Genomic DNA, 23,977 nt, shown 5'->3' on the forward strand with positions numbered 1-23,977 from the left:
ATTAAGAAAATGTGAATGTAATATTTGAATCTCACCTAAGTCCAATTACAACAAGGATTTATAAGCAGAACTCCAGCCTTCTGAAAAGTATTTGTTCACTCAATATTTGGTCAGGGCTCCTTTTTGCATGAATTACTGCACCACTACATTGTGGCATGCAGGCAATTTTGGACAAGACAAAGAGGGCTTTGGACCACTGAGCTTGAAAGTCCTGTTTTAAGTTAAAAGTAAAATTTGAATTTCATTTGGAACTAAAGGTCCCACTCTGGGACTTTCCAGAGTCTGGAGGAGGATCGGAGAGGCACAGAATCCAACATGCTTGAAGCCCAGTGTAAAGGTCCCACAGTCAGTGAGGTTTGGGGTGCCATGTTATCTGCTTGTTTTTGGTCCACCGTGCTTTATCAAGTCAAGAGCCAATGCTCTCAGCAGCTATCAAAGAAACTTGGGCTTCATAAAACCTCAGCAGAGCCACTGGTTGACTGCCTCCATGCCACATCGCACTGATGCAGTAATTCAAGTAAATAGGAACATGCTTTTTAGAAGGTTGACATCTCTGTATGACTATTCTTTTTGATTGGTTCAATGATATTCTCAGATAGTGGATTATTAGTTTTCATGACCTATAAGACGTAATAATCAAGAATAAAATAAATTAAGACTCGAAGTATTCCACTTTATGTCTAATGAATCTAAAACAGTCTTAAAAGTTTCATTTTTTTAGTTGAAATCAAAAAGAAATATATTGGGTTTTTTTTTTAATTGACTTAGATGCAGCCTTTGAGCTAGGATGAATGACAAGCCTGTGTGCCGTTTTATAATAAGGTGCTGTTTATTTAATCATTTCATTATTCACATCTCATGGTACACTCTCCTATAGCTTTGAATTGTAGCATTTTTCATGTGTAATACTGACCTCAGCCTCTTCCTCCAGGCTTCCTGCAGAAAAGAGAGCTGACACAAACATGAGCTGAGCTCCAGTTTGACTCCAACACCCCCTCTGTCCCTGGGTGTGTACAGATGAGGGAAATAGGTTCTGGATAACAGCAATGTGCTAAATTTCTCCCACATTTTTTTTTTTTAACACAGGGACAGAGAGGCTTTATTGAGCTTGGAGTTAGCTTAACGGTATGCTGCATTGTGGTTCAGTTCCTGCAAACTGTGAAGTGCTTTTCTGGCTCTTTATACAAACTGAATGTCCAGATTAAGTGTTTGATCGCTTTAACTATGACTGCAAAAAGTCACAACAGCTTCAGTTCCCCTGTGTGAGACTGACCAGCTGGGTTAAAGCAGCGTCGTCTTTGAGTGAAGAGGCTTTTAATCAAGGTTCAGATGGTCTGGCTTTTGATGTGGGTTAAAACTGGACTGCAGATATTTTGAGATCCAAGGCTCCTCAGCTCTTCCTGTCAGCATGCCTTTAGACTTGCACGAGCACTGAGCGGGAGTGTTGTAGTGGCTGAAGATTACATCAAAAACCAACCATTAATGGCCTCACCTGGACAGCAGAGAAACCCCCTCCGACTAAAAACAGTTAGAACCACTTGGTGCAGACTCCCACTGCAGCTTTTGCATTTTTTTTCTTTGTACAACTTTAAGGCAGGAAGTTCCACTTTGATTTTTTTCTTTTAAATAGGTAGGTCTCTGTCTTAAATTCATGCCTCCCTGCACAAGATTCTTTTTTAAATAAAGGACGGGGAGCCTGGAAGTATCCTAGTGTCCATCAGGCCTGATCCAACGAAAGTCAACACGAGTGTTCTTGATGTGTTGTGCTATGCCATGTAGATGAAGGTGTTTATATCGGTCTCATCTCGCTTTATGTACTTGTGATCTATCAGCCACTCGATTTGCTCCTTAATCATCTTCTTCTGTGGTAAAAACATGTTCTTTAGGATCTCTACCAGCTCCGTTTGCAGCTGGGCGTTGTTGATGCGCTTCCTCATCTTCATGATCTGGATTATGGCCTCCTGGATAGAGGGAAACAGACACACTGGTGTGAAAAACAAGAAAGATGGATTTTTTTGTTTTCTGTGAGTTTATAAAAACAAAACTCCAGGTGTTTATGACGGGAAAGGAAGGTGAAACTATTTATTCACAGCAGGGGAAGTTACATAACTGAGTATCTCAACCTGCATGCTGTGAAAACATCTTTGTACCTGCGTTCTTAGTATCCTGAGCTGGACGATGCCCTCGTTCTCCTCCTCTCTCATTCGCTCTGTGGTGAGCTGTAGCCGACCAATCAGGTTAATCTTCCCCCTCTTCTGAACCTTAGAGTTTTTTCTGCAAATTTTGATTAAAAACATCCAAATAAGTGAAGTTCAAGAAATTAGAAGAAAATCTCATAAAAGTTGAAACCACTCAAAAATATAAAACCCAAAACAAGACTCATTAAAGAAGGAAACAGCTGTGTTAAAGGGGATTCCTACTGCTGACATCTAGAGCAACATTTATAAAACCTACTAAGCTGTACTTTTAAAATAATAAGAACCAAACAGGACGAGGAAGAATAAACAGGCATGCTGTCACTTTTTCTTACATGAGAGAAAACTCCTGGTTGACGTAGAATAGTGTTCCCTCTGCAAAGTCTTTGGGTGAAGACACCACCGGGTCGTATGACAACACCTGCCGCTTCAGTTTGGGAAATGCAACTAGAGACTTAAAGAGAGAAAGAGGCAAACTGTTCAGATAGAAAACAGTAAAAAAATGGAACCAAATTTGCTTCAACCACATACTTAAACAGTAACACTACTGCAGAGAGCTTAATCTGTGTTTGACTGCAGCATCAAGTTTACATCGGGGTGACTTATACCAGTTTAAAGTACCAAGACACACAATGGCATTACCACAAATGCATGTTGAAAATGTAACTCCATTCATTGGGTATTTCTAATGGCCACTTCACTGCTCAGAACATGCTGGAATACTTTACAATACAGACCAGACCTTCAGGGTTTGACACCACTTTTTAACTGCTTTTTTTCCCAACAAGCCTATAATTGTATGCTTAAGAGAAAACAGGAAGAAAACTGTTAGTAATACGGTTACCACTGAGTACTGGTTTGACAGTGGGGCAAGCGGGTTGTGTCTCGAAACAATCACCAAAGGCGGTGAGCTCAACTACTGTATTAGAGCTAGTAGACGCGCAAACTCCATCTGTAAAAACAGATGGTACTGGAAGAGCAACACAGTTGCATAGAAACTGCACATTGTGGACTTTGCTGAGTAAAATGGAAATCATCACCCAGGAGGACGGTTTAAACCTTTCTCCCCTCAGGAGATTTCAAAAAACAGACTGCAGACTTACATTCCAGATTTACAGGATATGTTGCCTCTGTGTTTCATCCACAGTCTATTTTCTGGGGTAAAATTTTTATTATGATCAACAGAGTTCAGAATGTGCTGTTTCTATGCAGCTGTGTAGCTCCTTAAGAACCATTTCTTTCAGCCGTTTAGAGTTTTCACTCTTGCAAGTTAAAAAAAAAAAAAAAGTAGTGTTGCTCTCAGCCAGCAGTGATGTGAAGTTGACTCTCACACAACCCACAAGTTGCTCTGCCCAGCTTTGCTGGTCACTTTTTCTCACTCAGAACAGGAAAATTAACTGGGTTCCAATTGCACCTTGAAAGAACAACTGATGCAGGGATCAACACTAACTAGTTTTAATTCTTGATTTTCATTATAGCCCACATCAAAAAATAACAGACTGTTTTTAATTTCCTGTTTGTTTTTTTATCAACACAAAACAAGCAAAAACAAAAAAGGATAAAGCTTGTTTTTCAGGGGTTTTTTTTGTTCACAAAGTAATGCAGCCACTATAAAGTACACAGACCTGCACAGATCCACTCTTCTTTTAAGGAGTCAGACCTGGAAAAATTTGAAGTTGAAGTTACACTGTTGTTGTTGCTGCTGCCCCTCTAGGCAACATGAAAGATGTATTCAATGAAATTCACACAGTGGTGTGTGAGTAATCATATTTGTACTCATGATTTAATTACCAATTAAAATAATTGTCAGAATGATTTTTGCCATAATAGAGCATCCCTACTTTACATGAGGAATCTTTTAAATCAAACCAGCACCCCATGAGGTTTTATACTTAACAGTATACCTACATGTACTTGACATGCGAGTATGATCTAATTAGGGAGAAAAGTTGGTCAAAAATGGTGTCAGACTGGCTGTCACTATGCACATAAGCAGTGAAGCAGCTGCTTACAAATCACAATGAATGGGGACATATTTTTAATGGCATCAGCTCTTATATGATGTGTATGGTGGCTATAATGACAGTGAGTACCTCAGCACTTCATAGTGGTATATAGGTTGCAGCCAACTCTTTAGATGACAAAATGTTAAAAGGATGTCTTCTACGATGGATTTCATGGTACTTGCTGATAATCTGTTTGACATTTTATCTCCATTTACCCAGAGAGTACGTCTCAGCTCAGCGTCAGGGAGCTCAGTGGCTAACTTGAGGTTTTCAAAGCTGATCCTCTCCCTTGGCCTCTGATTCCAGGCAAACAGGACCGCCAGTTGGAAGGTGGTCACCTCCAGGTCATACTGGCCCACCTCATTCTTGAACGTTATCTGTAATGACATTGAGTGAGGTTTCTTTCCCATTCACAGACAGTGTGACTGCTGTTCCATACACATGAATAAACACACTCTGGAAATAAGTATGTCAACATAATCATGCAGCTTTCAAAGTTATGTGTGTTTCTCTGTGTGTCAAACTTACGATGCCATTAGACATGAGGTGATGCCAGTGCAGCTTCCTGCCGCTGTGGTTCTTCTTATAGAAATCTTCTACCTCTGGTATCAAATCTTCCAGCTCTGTAGGAAGAGAGACGAAAACCTTCTCGCTGCTCCTTGACCATGCTCCAGCATTCAAGATCTTTATGTTGACAGAGTCAGCTGCAGGAGAACACAGACACATGCTAGTGACTACCAAACTTTCTTTAACTTGCACAAAATAAGAGTTTTAGAGTACTGTATGTCCACATTTGTCACTATTATAAGCATTTTAAGTTCTGTCAGCTTTTTGGCATTTAGCCTGGGAGTAAGACAAGTTAGTTCACATTTTTTAGGAATACTTATTTGCTCTCCTATCCAGGGCTAGATGAGTGGCCAGTATCATATCTATATTCTTAATATAAAGCCACCAAAAGAAGCTGGTTGGATTAATTTAGCTCTAAGTTCTAAAAGAAGCCAGATCATTAACAAATAAAATGTTTTAAATGCTTGCAATTTTGTTTTTTCGGGGGGATTATGCAATATGTTTTTCTTTGGCAGAGCACATGACCAAAACTTGATCTTGATCACTCCTACCATAGAAATATCTACAGTATCATAACATGATCATAAGTGAGATGGACAGATATCAGCATATATATGGTGTTGTATTTTTTTAGCTTTGTTTACAAGTCATATAGTGTGCTACAACCAGCATATATGCATCAGTAAACTTTACTGAAGTAAACTTCAATGCTATACGCAGCACCTAATCTCAACAGTATAAATACAGTACAAATTGCGAACAGACAGCTATCTCATTTACCAGATGCTCTCAGCCAGAAAGCCAAAACGCTAAAAAGTTTAAGTGTCTTTCAGAAATAACATTAGTTTGAAATTTATGACAAGTTTTCTTACTTATAACAAAATAAAATGTGTAAGGCCTTGTCCACATGTAGATTTTTCTGTGCACTTTGGCCTTCCAGACCAAGGTTATTATAGTTAACTTAAATAACTAAATTATGTGCCTAGAAAACTAACCAAAATAAAACAAAATTAAAGACCAAATTTCCCTAGTTCTAGTCTCTGACAGCAGCATAAAGACTGACATGTATGCCCAAGCCTGGAGAGAGTAAAATCCACCGATTTGATTGAAGAAGAATTCACACAATGGTAATTTTTGGTCCGTAGTTGTATACAAACATCAAAATTGAATAACTGAAATGAAAAGTGATGAGCCCTTTTGGGTTTCACCTCTGACAGGTATCCAATATTGCAGAAAAAACTAAAACTAACACTAAAACTACTAAAAACTAAACTAAAACGAATAAAAAGTAAAGTAAACTAGCAACCCAGCAGTAAACTAATTAAAACTAAACCTAAATATAAAACAAAAGGCAAAAACAAAGTAAAAATAAATCTTATGAAAAACCCAAAACTATTATAACCTTGTTCTATACATGTGCAAATGGCATTTTAGGTCACAGAAAACACTTTTTTGAAAACTCCTTCTGAGAGGAAGATTTTTAGGAGCTCTACTTACAGCATTCATGTGTCAACAGATTTGGGCATATAATATCACACTGTTCGCCAGCTTCTCCTCTCTGATGCCACCGGTGTGCGGTATCACTCATGTTTCCACAGCAATGACAGATGCAAAACTTTGGAAATTAAACTGTCATTGCAGGGGAACAACGAGGATATTTTCCCGTCATGGGCATTGTTGTTATCTGTGAGTGAGCTGGAATTGTTTGTAGAGACAAATAAATCCTCGTAGACCTACCACTGCCATTGAAATGTCTTGCTCCTTACAGCATATAAGTGTTTTTGCGTTATCACGTGGTTGAAGTTGTTTTTGAGAATGTCTGTAGACAGGATTATTTTTGAAAATGGAGGAGGAAAACAGTTTTTCCAGCCAAAGTGAGAAGCTCTTCTACCTCTTACCTGGTAAAGCCAGCTTGTTATGTTTATGCATCTCTTTGAAAGACTGGTTGAGGTCCTCTGATACTTTGATATCTTGAAACATCCGTGCCAGCTTGTTGACATAGTCAGCTGGCATTCCTACTTCCTGTTAGAATAAATGACATCACAGGTGATGAAAAAAACCTCAGTCTTATTCTCTTATTGGTGGACACTCAGTACTTATGAGATAAAACTGAATGGAACATTCATCCAGCTCTTACCCTGAGCCACTCCACCATGTTCTCCTCGATCTCGCTGTCAGCTGAGATGTCCAGGATGAGTCGACGTGTCAAGTGGGCTTTGTGGTAGCGCATGAACACATCTTTGTTCTGGACATATTTTAGCACTAGCAGCTGCAAACAAGAGCATACAAATTATTACTGAAGCCCACATTCAAAGTAAAGTTAGCCCTGCTGACTGCTACACCTACATGAACCAAAATAGCAGCTGATCTTGGAGACTCCCACACAGTCAATCTTGTGCACAAGATCTAATGTTGTATGGAGGTTTCTTTTTTCATTGGCCCTATTTTACCAGCAAAAAACAACACTGAGTGATGGGTGGTATCAGGCACAACACAAAGAAGGATCACCTGTGATTAAAAATTCATTTTGTTAATCCTGAAAATAATTAAAGGCTTGGCTTTAAAGGATGATTCATAATAAAACAGGCTCTTGGTTGATGGCAGCTCTAATTCAGTTCTTGATTATTAATCCAGGGTCTATAACAACTAGCCAACTTTGTTAAAAGCAAAAGAAAAAGTCAGTAATTAAAGTACAGTCATCAAGATCTATCAACATGTTTGGAACAATATTAACCAACTTAAACCTGTTTTAATGAAATGCATTAATCTGTGATTATGTGCCTCTGGCTTTACAGTGAGGCATGATATGATTCTGTGTCGTTATCTGTCTCTGTCTTAATGCATTTTTAAAGAATATTTTTTTCTCATATTTTATGTATTTGAAAGGGCCATTTAGAAGCAGGCATGCAAATTAGAGTCAGCTAAAAGTGCCATAGTGTTTGCATGGTTTATACAGGTCCCTCACAATAAAAAAAATCATGAAATTAAATAAAAGGGCTTACCACTTCTTTAAGCTTGGCCTCGATCTCCTCAGATGTGAGCTTCTTGCTCAGCGGGGTCTTTCTTAACAGCATGTCACAGTAGTTGGCCAGCAGCTCTGGACATTTGGATTCTGGTTGAGTTTTCAGACCTACACTGTAAACACAGGACAACAACACCAGTTCACCCACATGTTTATGGTTAAAATAATAAGCTTGATTTTACAAGGAGAGCATCTCTTACCCTTTCTGTTTCATAGGAAGTTCTAATTTAAATATAGTGGCATCATTCACAACAGCTTTATACGCCTGAAAAAGAAATTTATTCAGATATTAGCATCATCTGAAAGGTTCATCCAACAGTAACACAGCTTTGTTAAGTGGGTGAAAGGTGAGCTCACTTTGTCTCTAGCTGTCAGGAAGCGAGGGTCATCTTGAAAGGCCTCTTTCACCAGCCGACTGAAGCGGTTAAACAAGGTGAGCAGCTGCTCCACGTATTTCTCTGAATCCTGTGAGGAAAAAAAGAAACACATGATATTACTTAGCAAAAGCTAATTGATATAAGAGACTTTGGATGGTACATCAACCTCACATGACTTTTGATGTAAATTTTCTCTGCTTGTTCTTTTTCAGCTGGTTTTAATTCGTGTTCTTATAGAAGAAGCACTCTGAGATAAGTTTTTAAATGCAAGTAAGTTATAAATTTGTTATCATTATTGATATAAATAATAAGGAATCTTCCAACAACACAACAAAGTTCATTCTTTAACTTGGAAATAGTACAATGATACCTAATCCCAGCCCATGGTCTACTTCACTATCATTTATTTATCGCTCATTCAAGGCGCAATATTTACACCATTTTAACATTTTCTTCTTCAATATGGGCATTACAGATGTGTAATGGTGGGATCAAGTTGTCCCAACTTTATGCTGGCATCAGAGGTACTAACAGAGGCTTTAAGGGATAAGAAAGGATCACTGTAAAGCAGCAGGGCCAGGGCAGTTTATCAAGTTTCACATCATGATTTTGGCTTCTATGATCGTGAAAACAAGATAATTTAAGTTAAATGATTACTGTGCTTGCAGTGTGGCTCTTGTTTTCTCTGTGGGATTTGTTAAACTGAATGTTTTAATGTTTATAGTTATAGCTTGGCTACAGGAGTTCAGCACAACTACCTCAAAAGGGCTAACAAGGTTAAGGGCCTATGTCACTGATCATCAACTGGCGGCTCAGGGGCCATATCAGGCCAAAGCTTCCTGTCTGGCCCCCAGAAGATCATTAAATTCAGAGAAGGAAAAGATGATGTTTGGCTTTTAAGAGTATCCTTTGGCTTTAAATCTGCAGCTGTTGAATCCACCCCAAAATACTGAATATTTCAATACTAAAATAGTTTAAGAATGACTTAACATTTGATCTGTTTTGACAGAAATTAACTTGTCAGCCATTACTAGTAAATAGTAAAGAAAAAATGGGTACGACTGGCAGAAATGTTGCAAAAATGGCCAGATTAAGTTGTGAAAAGGTGTTAAAGAGGCAAACATGGGTGATAAGAGTCAACGTTGGTTCTGGAGTGGCACAAAGGGACAACAATTGGCAGGAAAAGTGGTGAGAAATTGCTCAAAGAGGACAAAGGGGGCAAAGGGTATCAAAAATGGGTTAAAAGTGGCAAAATGGATAAAAGAATGGTTCAAAGTGAATAAAACATGTAGGAAAAGTAGTATTAAAGGGGTTCAAGAGTCACAAAAATTGGGTAAAAGAGGCAAAGGGGGGCAAAAGGAATAAAAAATGGGTTAAGCGTGGCAAAAATATAGAATAAATAGGCTGGCTAAGTAGTAAAAAGGGGTTAAAGGGGTTAAAGAGTGCACACAGGGGCAATAATTGGCACGAGAGTCGCAAAAATGGGGTTGAATAGTCGCAAAATGATCAATAATTGAGAAAAATTGGTTTAAAAGTGGCAAAACTATCAAAAATGGGTTAGGAGGGGGAAAATGTTGCAGAAATGGCCAAAGGAAGTAGTGAAAAGGGGTTAAAAAGTGTTAAAAATGAGTGGTGCTAAATCACATTTAGGACAGGCACATTCTCTGGGATTTTCAGTTGCCCAGCCAACTCTGTAGGCAGGCCTGTCTCCTTGTGTCCTTTTGCATTATAGATAATAGGGATACATCTCACTAGTAATGCCTAAAGAGTTCCTGCATTTTGAAAGAAAATACAAATGTTAATACAATAATATGTTTATCAGACCAAAAAATTTTTTAATTTTTGTTTTTTTTTAAAGTTCTAAGAGTTTGTCAAGACTAAATCTGGCCCTTGTGCAAATGTACTTGATGATCCCTGGCCAATGTTCTTGTGCTAGCTGTGCCTACAGCCTCAGTTTCAGAGCGCTTCTCACCAGCGTTTATTGTTGCGAGATTATGAAAGATGACTTCTGCTTTCATTGCTGGTATTGGTTTTAAGTAGCTCTGTGTGCCCCATAGTTCCTTTTTTCTAGGAAATGTAACCAAAAAATCTGAAAACAATGTGAAGTGATCCTCTCTTGAACCAAGCAGCAACTGTAGACCTGAAAATTCCATCTTTGACAAGACAGGCCAAATAGATCAGATTCTGATCAGTCAGTGAGGGAGAAATGATTTTAACGAACACAGCACTGCTTCGAAAGTTTAACTGTTTTTAAGTGAGAGTGCCGTGAGCATGGTTACTAGAAGCAGCTGACACTGAGGGGATTTCTACGGTGGCCGAGAGGTCTCACACGAATGCAAATTCAAAACGCTTTGCAAAAAGAAAAAACACGACGACATTTGAGAAAAACACAAAAACAAAAGTTTACAACACAAATACAAAAAGTTGCTGCAGCGCATGAATACAAACACTCAGTGCCGCGCATGGATACATAAACTCAGCACAGCACGGAGGCAAACAGATTCCACAACAGCACAAAAACACAACAACTTTGTGTTTTTCTCAAATGTCGTCCGTGTGTCTAGGGTCTGAACGGCACTTGCCATCCTTTAATTTCTCAGCCTAGTCTACTGAGAAGGCGTGTATGTTTTACTTACAGAAGTGATCGTCTCTGCTGAAGCCACCATATCAGCCAGGCCGGCGCTCATGATGTGCTCCTCCAGGTCTTTCAGCATGGGCTCGATGCCGCTGGGCACTTTGTCCATGAGAGAGAACATCAAATGGAGCTCTGTGATGTGAAGGGAATAGCAAAAATTACACTTTGACCAATCAGAGTGGATTAAAAAATGTGGCCAGTTAACAGTAAATGTGTTTTTGTAACTGCTGAGGAGTACAGAAACCTGTAGAGACACCTAAGAGCAAAAATATGCATAAAAATAATTATGACTGTGGCATTAAGTAGTCTTTTGTTGCTTCATGTTTAGAAAGAATAAAAAATATGTAAACCAAAGTAATAATCAGTGGCTAAGGTCCTACATGTAAACTCAGTGTTAGCAGTTCTTGATCTGATGAATTCAACACTTAGCTTTAATTTGGACGCTTCACAATCAAACTACAATAAAATGAGCTGCTTTAAAATCCATTACTGTGGAAGCCCTTTGTCCTTTTGTTCAATCAAGCTGCACGAACCCAGGCCTGAGAGCTCACACAGAAATATTCCAACAAGATAATACAATGTTATGCAGCCAAGAATCTGAGCAGATGCCTCATTTATCTACTTTTCAGATTATTCATTATAGTAGTGTATATTCTAAAGGGGGAAAATATCGGGAGCAAATGTTGCTTAAACTCATTTTTAGCAGGCTAGGTGGAAGTAGAGCACCTGATAATTTCAAATTTAACTAGAAAGGAGAGCATTTAAGACCCTTCAAACTGCACTTTGATTTTAGAGGAGTGATGCAAACACACGTGGATGATCTACAGGCGATCAGATGCTGCACAAGACGGTTTGGTCAGGGCTATTTCCTGGTTGCAAACCTGAGCTTGCTGAGCCTTTGGTGGGAGCAGTCCTGCCGTACTCACTCTCTGTCTCATTTCGTTTGATCATGCCTGGACACTCTGCTAAGATGGTCTCCTTGAACGATGTTACCAGTGCATTCACGCAGCACTCCATTAGCTGGAAAAACAAACAAGAATAACAATTTATTCATAAAAGATACGTACAAAACCTGAAAAACACAAAATATTCATATGCAAATAAAAACGTTTGTGGGGAAAGTCTTCTAAGTCTGGTAGAAAACATTCTTGCTTTAAAAAAAGTCACATCTCACTCTGGTATAAAGATTGTTTAAACGTTTGCTATAATGTCAGAACACATGATATCTCCTGTTTATGCTACAGTCAACATTTGCAACAAAATACAATATCTGCTTGAAATTAGTGAAATTTTATCCTTTGGGAAATTTCAATTTTTAAACTTAAAGCTTAAATAGTAGTTGATTTATTTAAGTGTCACTCATTTATTTCATTCCAATTTTATTCAGTGAAATGACCATACAATTTATAGCTTCTCATTATCCCAGCTTTATTGTAGGGATGCACAAGATTGCCGTCATGATATCAGTACTGATGGGAACGAAAAATCTCTGCTGATATTTAGAACATCATATCTGCTGTAAATATTGTAGAATATCGGCTGTAAAATCAGCTATAAATATGATCCTATATAAACTGTGAAGTTCATCTTAAACTGGCTATAAATATCACCTTTATCAGCTGTGACTATCATCTTGAATAAGCTGTAAATATTGTCTCTATTAGCTGTAAATACTATCCTATATCAGCTGTAAACATCCTCTTATACCAGCTGTAAATATCATCTTATGTAAGCTGTAAAACCTGTCCTATTTCAACCTAAACTAGCTGAAAATATTGCCGTATATCAGCTGTAGATATTGTCCTATAAATCCTTTTATCAATATCAGCTGCATATATCATCCTATATAAGCTGTAAATATTGTCCTAAATCAGCAGTAAATACCACTTATAACAGCTGTGACTATCATTCTGAATAAGCCATAAATATTGTCCTACACTTGATTTGAATATTGCCTATATCAGCTGTAAATATTGTCTCATATAAGCTGCAAATATTGTCCTGTATCAACTTAAAATATTATCCTTTGTGGGCTGAAAATAATGTTCTATATCAGCTGTAAAATAAAAATATTAATATTAAAATATTTATAGAGATTGGAAAACTTTGTACGCTTTTCTTTGACCAGCTTGAATGCTGAATTGCCAACAAAATTCAAATGAAACATGCTGTGGTGTAGCACTCACTGCTTGTACAGAATTGCAGTCACGTCTAGTCTCCAGGTATCGCAGTGCACGTTTCTCCTCTTCCCTCAGCTTTGAATCAGCCTGGTGAAAAAAAAAACACAACAACAGAAAGAATTTAAATCACTTTTTTTACACATTCATCCACATGAAATAGATATAAAATAGTTATTAATTCATTCTTAGGTAACCTGTTTGTAGGAAATGTAAGAGATAATGCAGGTATGTCTGTCAGATAATTACCAAAAAGTAAACAAATTTCAGGGCATGACAGTGTAACTAGCCTGCTTGCCTGGATGCATGATTGAAAAACTTCCTTGAAAAAAAAAAATCCCTTAAAATTGGGGAAGAGTCACAAAAAGCATACAAACAGAAGGGAGAGAACGTTCCAGTAAAACCAGTAAGACTGCTGGTGTTGGCTGAAACACATCCCTAAATGTAGTCCCTTGCCAGATTAGTCTATCAGTGGAGGCATATGTGGACAAACATGTGCCACTGATCTTAAAATACAACTTTACCTTGAATTTTCAAAGAACCGGAATTCCCTTTTAATGCACGATTTGCACACTTGCTAACAGTCATAAGATGATATCAAGCATTATTTTTTCACTTTTAACACTTGGACACAGAGACATGCATGGACTGTTGCAAACTATCAGCCCTATATCCCTTCTAAAGCACAAACTTTTTCAAATTAGTCTAAAAAATATTCTGTTTTAGAGTCAGTTGAAAGGATTAACTGAAAAAAGTCCTTAAAAATCTCCAGAGAAGTCTAGTCCTCCTTTAAGTTCAAGCTTGATCCCCACTGACTCTCATAAAGTATTTATCCTTGACCAATCTGTGACCGAGGATGAACATTTCTAAGCTTTAACAGGCACATAGTTTTAGAAGTGATGGTTTTAGGAGGACAAGTCAGGGCTCAACCAGAGCAGTGGATCATTTTGCTCAACTAAATGTTCTCTCTTTCTATTTACCAGCTGGATTATTGCCAAGATCATCAAAACAGTAGAACAGGAGCCTCAATAGAGGAGTCAAGTCTCTGCTTTGTGATGAAAAATGCAACTGTAGGACGTCAGCTTTTGTCTTTGTTATGAGATGGCTGCTTTCTTTGAGCAGAGATCAAGCTGCGAGCAACAAAAAGAACCTCTCGATGGTCTGAAGCAGGGAGAAACACCAACAGTTTGAACAAAGTACAGAAATGTCTGCTCTCTGAGTTTTAAACCTTGAGTATTTCTTCACAGACTAGCATTTCACCCAGTGTTAATTTTGACAGCTATTTTAAATTTAGTCTTTTGATTGAATATCTTTTAGTTCTATTTACATTTGGCATTTCTACACTCCATAGTAGTGTTGTACTCAAGTCCACACTATCCGAGATCAAGACTTGCCCGAGACCAGAGTGCAAACCAAGACGAGACCAAGACTTTTGGGACCTGAGACCATGTCAAGACTGAGACTAAGACTGAGACAAGCCAAGACCAAGACAAGACCAAGACCATAAAAGTCCATTTTAAAAACCATGACAAGGTTGAACAGTTAACCGCGGTATGTTCATCTCTCTTCCCTGTTCGAACCTTGGCAGACGCTAAGGGGGACGCTATCTTTGGAGCTCATCAAAAAACGTTCTCTAGCTTTGTGCAGATTGTGCAATTAATACTTTTTACACACTGATGGGTCAGAAAACCAAGACACAGCATCGTATAAGACAGTTATAAAGAACTGAATCTTAAGTTTCAGGGGCAGAGTCCGACTGCTCATCAACATTTAAAGCCACAAACACAGAAACATCTTGCTCTGAGCAGGGCTGAAACAGAGGGGTTTTTAGACATGCAAAAATCCAATACTGGAGTGTTTTTTCAGCAACAGACTTCACAGGCATGTTTTGGGACCTCTGAGACCAACATAAACCAGACATAAAAGGGTAAAATATGTGGCCTTTAAAGCCAAGGTTTCAAGATTTCAAATGCCTTTTTCATGTCTCTCTCTGCTACCGAGACCGAGAAACAAAGATTTGAATAAATGTGTCAATTTTGTGTTTTTCAGAACACCCTCAGGTTTTTGGTACTTAAGTTTTAGAGTGTGTTTTTAATGAAGCCTAAGGTCTTCATGGGTAAATGCATGGATGAGACATACTCACATATTTCATGTAGTTTTGGACGCCATTTTGTTGTAGGTAGGCGGGTGCCTGTGTTCTGTAGAACCTCTCAGTAGAGTCCATGTAAGCCTTCTCAAAGTTGTCTCTGTAGATCTGCAGCTTGTCGTCAGGGTTGGAGCAAAGGTTCACTGATCAGAAAAAAAATTATGAAGGTTATGGGGTGCTATGAGACACGTCCTTAAAGCAATCAAGACCAAAGTGTAATGTTTGACTTCAACACACAATATTAAGAAGAACTCAACCAGCCTTGTAGAGTGAAGCTACTAGGGCAAGCAGTATGTGTTTCTCACCATAGGACTCTCGTACTCCAATGACCAGCTGGGAGTCAAAGGCCTCTCCCAGCCTCTCTGCGTGGACGAGCTTCATGGCGCTATCCTGTAGCCTGTTTTTAATGTTGGAGAATATGGACTCGTTCCACGTATCCAGCATCAGCTGAAGTATAGAGTAATGATAGAAAGATAATCAGAATGTAGAGTAACAATCTTGAGGACTGTCAACAGGCTTATTCCATCCTCATCATAGCTTCTCTCCTCCTGCTCCCCTGACTCACCTTGCGGACGATGCTGTCCTCCACGTTGGACTTCTTGTTGCTTCCCTGTTTGCCCATCAGAGTGATCTCCAGCTGACAGAAAGGTTTGGGTAAGATGTCACATTGTGTGAAGAACTTCCTCCACTCCACGATGTAGGCCTTCAGCAACGCCGTGTCATCCTGGTGACTCAACACCCGCTTAGTAAAGAAAGAGACACAACAGGGTTGACTGACGGGTGCAGAATCAAACCGACACATTGACAGATATACACAGGAACAATGCAGAACTGTGGTTTTCAACCTTTTTTGCCCAAGTCACACCTAAGATAGAGCCAAAATCTCACAGCACATCATAATCATATCCATGCAAATTAACCTCTTTAACTCGTGTTAGAGTACTTAAAGCTGTCGTATAGATGCAGTTGCATGTATGCTTGTTTAAATTCACAGCACACCACTGATATAGAGGATAGTCTGAGGATTAGCCACTGAGATAAACAAGCAGCATCAATAAAAAAGGATTTAAAAACAAGGCAAAATGAAAACACAAGCACCATTATCAGCACCATTATCATTACTGTAGCAGTCAATACTGAGCATAAAGCCGGTTGATAACTTGACATAAAGGAAATAATTTAACAGCAAATTCAAACCATTATTAATTTCAGCAATTATTTTCAAAAATGGCTGACTCCAACTCCTGATAGTTTTCATGAAGGCAACTGACTTTAGCAAAATAAGGATCCCTTCTCTCATTTAAATCATTGAAATGTACAGACAGGTTATCTGTCCATTAAGTGGTTCTTTTTTAAAAGAATAGTTTAAAGTATTCAGTTCGCAGTTATTTTATAGAAGTTTCTTGTTTAAGAGAATGAGTGAAATAAATTAATACTTGACATAACATTTTCTTTAACCATGAGACACCAGGGGCTATGTTAATTTCATCATAGACTCAAAAAACTTTCTTTAACCAACAGAAGTTGCAGCCAGACATCAACGAGGCTAATTGGCTAACTGGCAAATAAATCTTAAAAAAATGGTATACATTCAACTTTTTGTAAGCAAAAAAAAACACACATTATTTACTGCTGTGGTTTCCACACTTTATTAGTCCAAGGCACAGCTAAGATCAAGCCGAAATCTAAAGGCACACCACATTTATATCCATGGAAAAATAGCCTCTGTAATGTATTGTAGTAGTAATTACATGGTTGTGAAAATTCCCACGACACACCTAAACTTGCCCCAAGGCACACCAGTGTGCCTTGCCATATCCTTTGAAAACCACTGATCTACTGGACGACTTTTTTTCTGATTAGATCTCTTGTAATTGCTAATACAGAGACTAATTGTGGATTTTGAGGAAAGTCATTATGTATAAGCTATAAAAACTGTCCTATTTTTGAGACACCAGTGCGTAACTCCCATCATGCTCTTGTTCTTACTGCTTGTGCTTGTTTGATGAAATCTAAGATGTCCTCTTTGAGGGCTTGGTGGATTTTGGCTGGACCTTTGTCATCCCACAGGCATACAGCGTGGACGTCTCTGTGGAAACAAAGATGAGAAACAGCATCAGAAGAATGACACTTATCAAAGACGCACTTTCATTATTATGTTAAAAGGTGTCTGAGCTGAGAGCAGATGCAGTGAGGTAAACTTACGAGAAAAGGTCAAACCACTGTTGTTTGGTGACAGACTCCTGCCGCAGCAGCTTCAGTACGATGGGACGCATCAGGTCCCATTTATCCTCAAACTGAAGGGAGCCTTTGTTCTGCAAACAGACAGAAAGGAGGTGAAGATCATTATCAGACATGAGCTCTAGAGCCAAGGTAATAAAGATGTATGGGCTGTTTTTTGTAGGGTGGCAAACATAAGCTATATGGCTAAATACTAAGTGTCATTTCTTTTAATAAGACAATTTTAAAACATCAAACAAAAAAAACATGTAACCACTGATAAACAGATGGTTATTTTATGTCATTTTATAAACTGAACACTTATTTAAGAAAGTAATTAATAGGTAAAGCAACAAAAATGAACAAAATATTAAAGCAATAACAATTTGAGCCTGGTGGAATAGACCTCCAGCAAAATCTTACTAAAAATCAAACATTAACTGTATACTGAATGCTTTTTTAAGATTTATTTTTGTAACTTAGTAAAGCCAATGGATTAGCCAGATTCCATGCTTGTCATTAGGCGAATCCATCTCATAAAGTTTCGAGCCAATTTATTTGTTCCTGGTCAGAGAATAAGTGGATCAATCAGTTTCATTTGAGGAGGAGGAGGCAGTAAACCAGTGTGATTTAGTCACTCCACAGTCCAGTAAACCATGGTGGCTGGCTGGGGAAGAGATTAGCGTGGATGTAGCTATAGTGGTAGTTTTATCAGAAACTGATGGCATTTCTTTAATAACAGAAGAGTAAAAAGCTGCACTGAAAGCTTCGGCAAGAGTTTAATTTACAAACTGGCTCCACTGATAATGAACATCAATGATGAGCTTGTGTTGTATAGTTTACTCCCCGGGGTGGCACAAGCCTATATCATATGTTTCATATGTGTCACTCTGATTGGCCCATAATGAGTGTGACAAACAGAACATCAGTTCAATCAACCTATTCGTTTTTCCAATGGTTCTGCCATTCCTAAACACCATTGAAGGAGTGTTGCTCGGATGGATGTAGGGTAAAATATATCCCAAGCCATGTATGCGTAAAACACTATCTGGTGTGTCAGGTTACTATTTTGGGGTTTCTATGCCTTTATCAAAGAAACAAGACAGTGGACAGAGTTAAAAACTGGGGAGAGAGAGTTAAGAGTGACATTGGAAAGAAGCCACAGGATGCTTGTTTAGATGAGAACAGCCTCTATACATAGAGAGCAAAGACTAGGCTACAGCCCCTGATACATTTTCTATGTTGAAATTAGGGACGCAGAGACGCACGAGTTTAACAACGGTATCAGCCGGTATCAGCCCATAGACATCCAACATGGGTCAGATTATGTAGCATTATGTGGTATCTTGTATATCTGACCTCTCAATCCAAAAATAGTTTTTACAGGGCAGGAAAAAGGGATCTACTGGGCAAACTCTAGTCTGTTTTCACAGTCAAATAGGAGAGAAAATGCTGATATGATAGGAAATGTACAACAAATTATGTAACTAAAAATAACATCAGTATCAGCTCTAAATTTCACAGTTGGTGCATCCCTGGTTGAAATAAATATTATTGTCTGTGAATTTGTGGCGATCTTTAGCATGTCTGTTTCTTGAATTGTATGTCTTGTAATCTAAAAACAGTAGGATTAGATAAGATTTAGCCATTCACCACAAACAGTATTGGTGCAACTAACTAGACACACTTTAAATGTAATCTGGCTGTGCTAACAGTGGTAAAAGTGCAACTAGATAAAGAAAATAAAAACTGTGAGCAGCTATGACATGTCAGTAGGTCACTTTGATAGAAATAGCATGAACAAACTCCTATAAGCGCGATATTAAAGATACATATAACACACTATATGCAGCTAGCAAAATCCTTCAATCTCAATATCAGCATCTTTGATATGTGCTTTTCTGATATATATGTTTTGCAGCCAACCTTGTGCAAAAATGTCTTTAGTCTTGATGTAGTTTTCCCATTTATCTCAAGACTTATGAAGACTTATGAAGCACCATTAAAACATTAAGTCCTTAAGCAACAATAATGATTGTGATGAGGGATTTCTGCCCTTATCAGACAAGACGATATTTACAAATTCTTTCCAGCTAATACTGAAATGTAAATGTAGTCCAGAGCTGAAACTTCAGTCCTCAAAATGATATTTTAAGTGTAGGGCTGAACAAAGAAACAAACTACTGGCCTTAGAAGTCACTTTAAAATTCAAGGAATAAGGATGATCAAAGAAAAGACTTCACAAACTTATTTGTACATTCATCTCATATTCATAGCCAATACAGGCAAATATCTACAGCTGATATATTGGTTGTAAAGCTAAACAAACATTTTTATATCCGCTGACACAGATAATTCAGTTTTAAAGCTAATATCTGCTGCTATCTACGTATATCATGAACATGAATCCCTAATTCCTGATAAGTATGCAATTATTCTTTTCCACATCTTGTGTATAATTCAACAAGCACAAGCAATCTATCATACAATATTCCAACCAACACAATATTAGTTAGATTATACATAAACTGTTCTTTCCTGAAGGCCAGGCCTAAATATTAGAATTAAATTAGCAGATGCATGAATCAGTATGAATGACATATTTGTATCTATCTATTTCAATTTCAGTAGTAAACAGAGTGATTTGTTTACCTTATGGTCATTCATATTTTATATTTCTTATCATGTCTGGTCAGCATTCTTATACCATTTTCACTTGCAACCACATTATCAATGCACATGGACTTGTATATACTTGAAAAAAAACCCAACATCCTTTTTCTCCTATAAAACACTGCTGTACTTTGCCGACTTGTTGCACAGTTTTTGTTCTTATACGGATTAAAACAAATTTTTGCTTTACATTGTACATGTTTAATTCGTGTTCTTCTGAAAAGGCTTTTAATTTATTGAACTCTGGATATAGTATGATCTTGGTTAAACGTAAGAGATTGTTCATGTCATGTGCCTGTAAGCTGCTACTGAATACCCTGAATTTCCCTTAGTATTGATAAAGTATATATCTAGAAAGCAATCATCATGACTATGATTATTATTGTGACCATGATTATTTTGACTCATAATGCAAATGCAATGTAAAACGTACTGAAGGGAACAATCATTTTCATGTCATTTAATTTCAAGAAGAAAAACAAACAAAAATATGGAAAGTAAGAGTAAACCTATCTAAAAAAATACACTCAAATGTTTGCATGATATGTAGAGCATAACTCCTCTGCTGCAAAAAAATCATATAAGACTGGTATTTTGACACACATTTCAAGTCAAAGACATATTGCATCTTCTGACATTTGAAAATTTCAGTAGGCCATACACCATTTTAATCTAAATGTCTATTAATTGCCAGGCTTTAGTTGATTACACCAGCTTACTTTCAGAGACATTAACAGCACTTCAGAACCAATACACCACCAATGTATTTGTGCATTTTAGATGGTATATGCAGGATTCTGTCCTTCATCTCTTGGTGATTACAGACAAAAAAAAAAAAACACAAGACTCCGGCTACATTTGTAATTCAGCAAACATCACGTTTCTGCTTGTGACCTCAATCAGGGTCATCCATGCCCATCTAAACAGGGTCCTGATGAAGGCCACAGGCTGAAACATATCCGTTTAATTTACTTATTCAAACTACAAGTGTTGCTGGAGCTTTCTGCTTTCTTTGAGGCTTTTTTTTCCATCCTCACTTCACCTTGTAAGATGTTTAAGCTGCGTCAGAAAACCCTGCTATGGTTCTCCAGTAATAAAAGACTAGAAATGTAGTGACACTGGGTGCCCTGGGCTCCTGTTTTTACTGCTGTGGTATAAAACAGGTATCAGTATTATTTGATTTTTACCAGTGGTATCATAGTTGAAATTCTGTAATCATGACGACCCAGAAAAGTACAACAGCTGCAATACTAATTCATGCACTGGTGCTATCTAATGGTGTAGATTAGATTACATGCATGTTTTGGCATTGCCTGTTTGCCCATACTGAACATGCAGTTCCTATTTCCCCATGCACAGTGTAGTGTTTAGACTGGTTTCCAGTGCACAACTCTGGGATGTGTCTCCTACCTACAGCCATGTCTCTGTTTGGTTATATGAACTGTAATTTAATACTTAGACACAGTGTATTAGCTTTCTGTTAAGATCAGCTTAGTTAGCAAGATAGCAATTGAGGATTACCGTTGACTAAATGCAGAGGAACTACTACGACCGTTGCTTTAGGCAGCATTTAACATGTGTTTTAATGGGCTGGTCAGCTGCTGGTCTCTGTGCCACTGAACTGACAGATGATATGAGACTTGTAGCTAGCGTACACACTAATAATGATATTTTAGCGCAGCTTTAGCCCACGATACATGCCGAACCCGTTATCTAACTCTCCGTTAACCCGGCTACCCTCGAACCTGTCTTTTTGCTTCATATTTAGCTGCTGTAGCTGCTCTGTTTAGCCAGCTAAATCACTGATAAGTAGCTAATGTTAGCCAGATGTAACTTAACTGTCCACAGCTAAAGTCAAAACTGGCAGCACAGTCACATTCAGGTGCCGTGTGCTGTTCGTAAAGGTGGGAGCTAAACGCCAACAACAGACGGCGAGGGTGACAAGCCGTTAAGATAGCGTTAAATAGCAATAATTGAATTGGAGGGGATCCTACCTTTAGCAAATTAGACGTCGCCATGTTCCCTCAACTTATCCTCTCGTAAAGTCTCGCGTGATTTTACACGGAGGATGAAGATTAACCGTATCACATCACCAGCTCTGTCTGAGCAGTTCTTCAGTTCTGCAGAAGGCGTTATTTATTCGTTTAAAAATAAAAGCCCTCAATATTAAAAACTGTTAAAATGCTTTTTTAAAAAATGTATCTTTTAACAAAAAATCCAAGTTAACCGAGCACACTATTTTAAATTGATGGCCACAGCCTGCTTTATAGGCCTACATATGCTCTCTCAAGGCTACTAAATGTCATAATTCATGATTTCTTTATTGCTATATTTTCCTGTCTTATGCTTCATATGTCCCAAATGTCTTGTTTTATCAAAGATCGTGTATTTTACTTCTTTTGATATAACAAGTGTTTTTTAAACGATTAAGTGCAATTTTATTAGCTTTATTGGCATGGAAAACATGTTTAAGCATTGATAAATCAAAGTCCAAATACATTTCTAAATCATAGAATTTATACTCGTACAGGAAAAAATGCATTACTGTAAGTAGTAAATATATATAGAGAAAAATCTAGGTTTAGCTGTACAGATTACAGATTGAAATCAAAGTTTTCATTTACAGTATTTATAAATTATTATTTAAAATTTGCATAAAAATACATTTATAAATATGTAGAAATTCTGTGATTAAAAATGTCTGTTTTTTATGTGTAGACACAGCCATGAAAAAAGAAGCCTAAAACACCACAACACTGTCAACAGGACTGTCTACACATATTTGTTTTCAGCCTAAAGCATTTTTGAATTGTTTTTGTAAGAGTGTCTTTAAAAACATGATTGCCTTGCCTGAAAGACCGCAATGCTTAATTTCTTGTATTGATAGAAAAATCGTTTCTGATTGCACAATGAATTAAAACCAACAAAAAAGGGACAGGCAGGGGACAAGGAAAAGTAATGGTTTAAGTTGTCTGAAATCACTTATGAAATGATGTAAAATGCAAGAATGGCTGATTCTATATGACATAAACGTTATTTTATTTGTTGCACATTTCAAGCCTTAATTCAGTTTTGAAAGGACACAGAGTTTTCTGTCATTTCTGATATTGTGGAGTTAAATAAACCAGAAGAACAGATGTTTAGTTCATAGAAATTATAGAAATCAGTTCAAACAGTTACAACAGAAAAGGAAGGGACCAGAGATAAATATCCTCAACCCTCAGAGAAAGGGAAGAACTTCCATCTTTAGGTTATTAGAAATGACTTTATATATTGAAAGGTGCATTTGATTGAACAGAATAAAAACAAACATTTTCATTAAACAGCAATGATTAAAGACGAATTATCACTGAGAATTAAATAAAGTATGTGTAAAAGGTTAAAATAGGCTTAAGAGAATAACTTGCACCAATATGCAGCAACAGAATACCATGAAATTGAAAATATATTTAAAGAAATAACAAGGAGGCAAGAAATTAAAGATAAAGTCAAACAATCATAATACATAATTACAAAAGTCACAATAAAATCAAGTTTAAAAGACCGACAAAAATACTAAAAACCACAACATCATGACAATAGTAAATAATAAACTTCAGCCAGGAAATTTAAATGATAACCATAGATCAAATAGTCTGTCTTATTTTTAAGGATGATTGACTTCCTGTTTCTTTTGGACATATTGAAGATTACATAACCTTTACAAAGAAAGAGGAACTTGTTATAGATTGAAAAAGAAATCAGGAAACAGTAAAGCAGTAAACAGTGAAATGTGTAATGTTGTTCTTATTTTACATCTCTGTGGCTGCAGAGAGACATTGCAGTGTCTCAACCAAAGTCTGCTTAAATGGACAATAAAGCGTGCGATTTATGGGACTGAAAAAATAATCCACTACTATGGACTTTGATAGCATTTTCACTAATAATGCTGACAGCCCTGTTGAAATCAACATATAAAA

General features: G+C 37.5%; 1 protein-coding gene across 2 annotated transcripts; it reads right to left on the bottom strand.

Moving 5' to 3' along the window:
* Positions 1-805: 805 nt before the first annotated feature.
* On the bottom strand, positions 806-22,068 carry cul5b (cullin 5b). 2 transcript variants are annotated; one of them, XM_041802201.1, is made up of 19 exons: positions 22,013-22,068; positions 17,331-17,440; positions 17,115-17,214; positions 15,691-15,867; positions 15,431-15,572; positions 15,123-15,268; positions 12,989-13,069; positions 11,729-11,822; positions 10,804-10,934; positions 8,148-8,255; positions 7,991-8,055; positions 7,771-7,903; positions 6,906-7,037; positions 6,667-6,790; positions 4,730-4,905; positions 4,417-4,578; positions 2,531-2,649; positions 2,151-2,274; positions 806-1,961 (listed from the first exon to the last, which is right to left on the bottom strand). In XM_041802201.1, the coding sequence occupies exons 1-19, from the start codon at positions 22,034-22,036 to the stop codon at positions 1,767-1,769; spliced, it is 2,343 nt and encodes a 780-aa protein (XP_041658135.1). In that variant the 5' UTR covers positions 22,037-22,068; the 3' UTR covers positions 806-1,766. The 2 variants fall into 2 exon arrangements, with proteins under 2 accessions (XP_041658135.1, XP_041658134.1); XM_041802200.1 differs by having other exon boundaries at positions 11,684-11,822.
* Between the last annotated feature and the right edge of the window lie 1,909 nt (positions 22,069-23,977).

The sequence above is a fragment of the Cheilinus undulatus genome, linkage group 12 (assembly GCF_018320785.1).
Source record: "Cheilinus undulatus linkage group 12, ASM1832078v1, whole genome shotgun sequence".
In the NCBI taxonomy this organism is placed as follows: domain Eukaryota; kingdom Metazoa; phylum Chordata; class Actinopteri; order Labriformes; family Labridae; genus Cheilinus; species Cheilinus undulatus.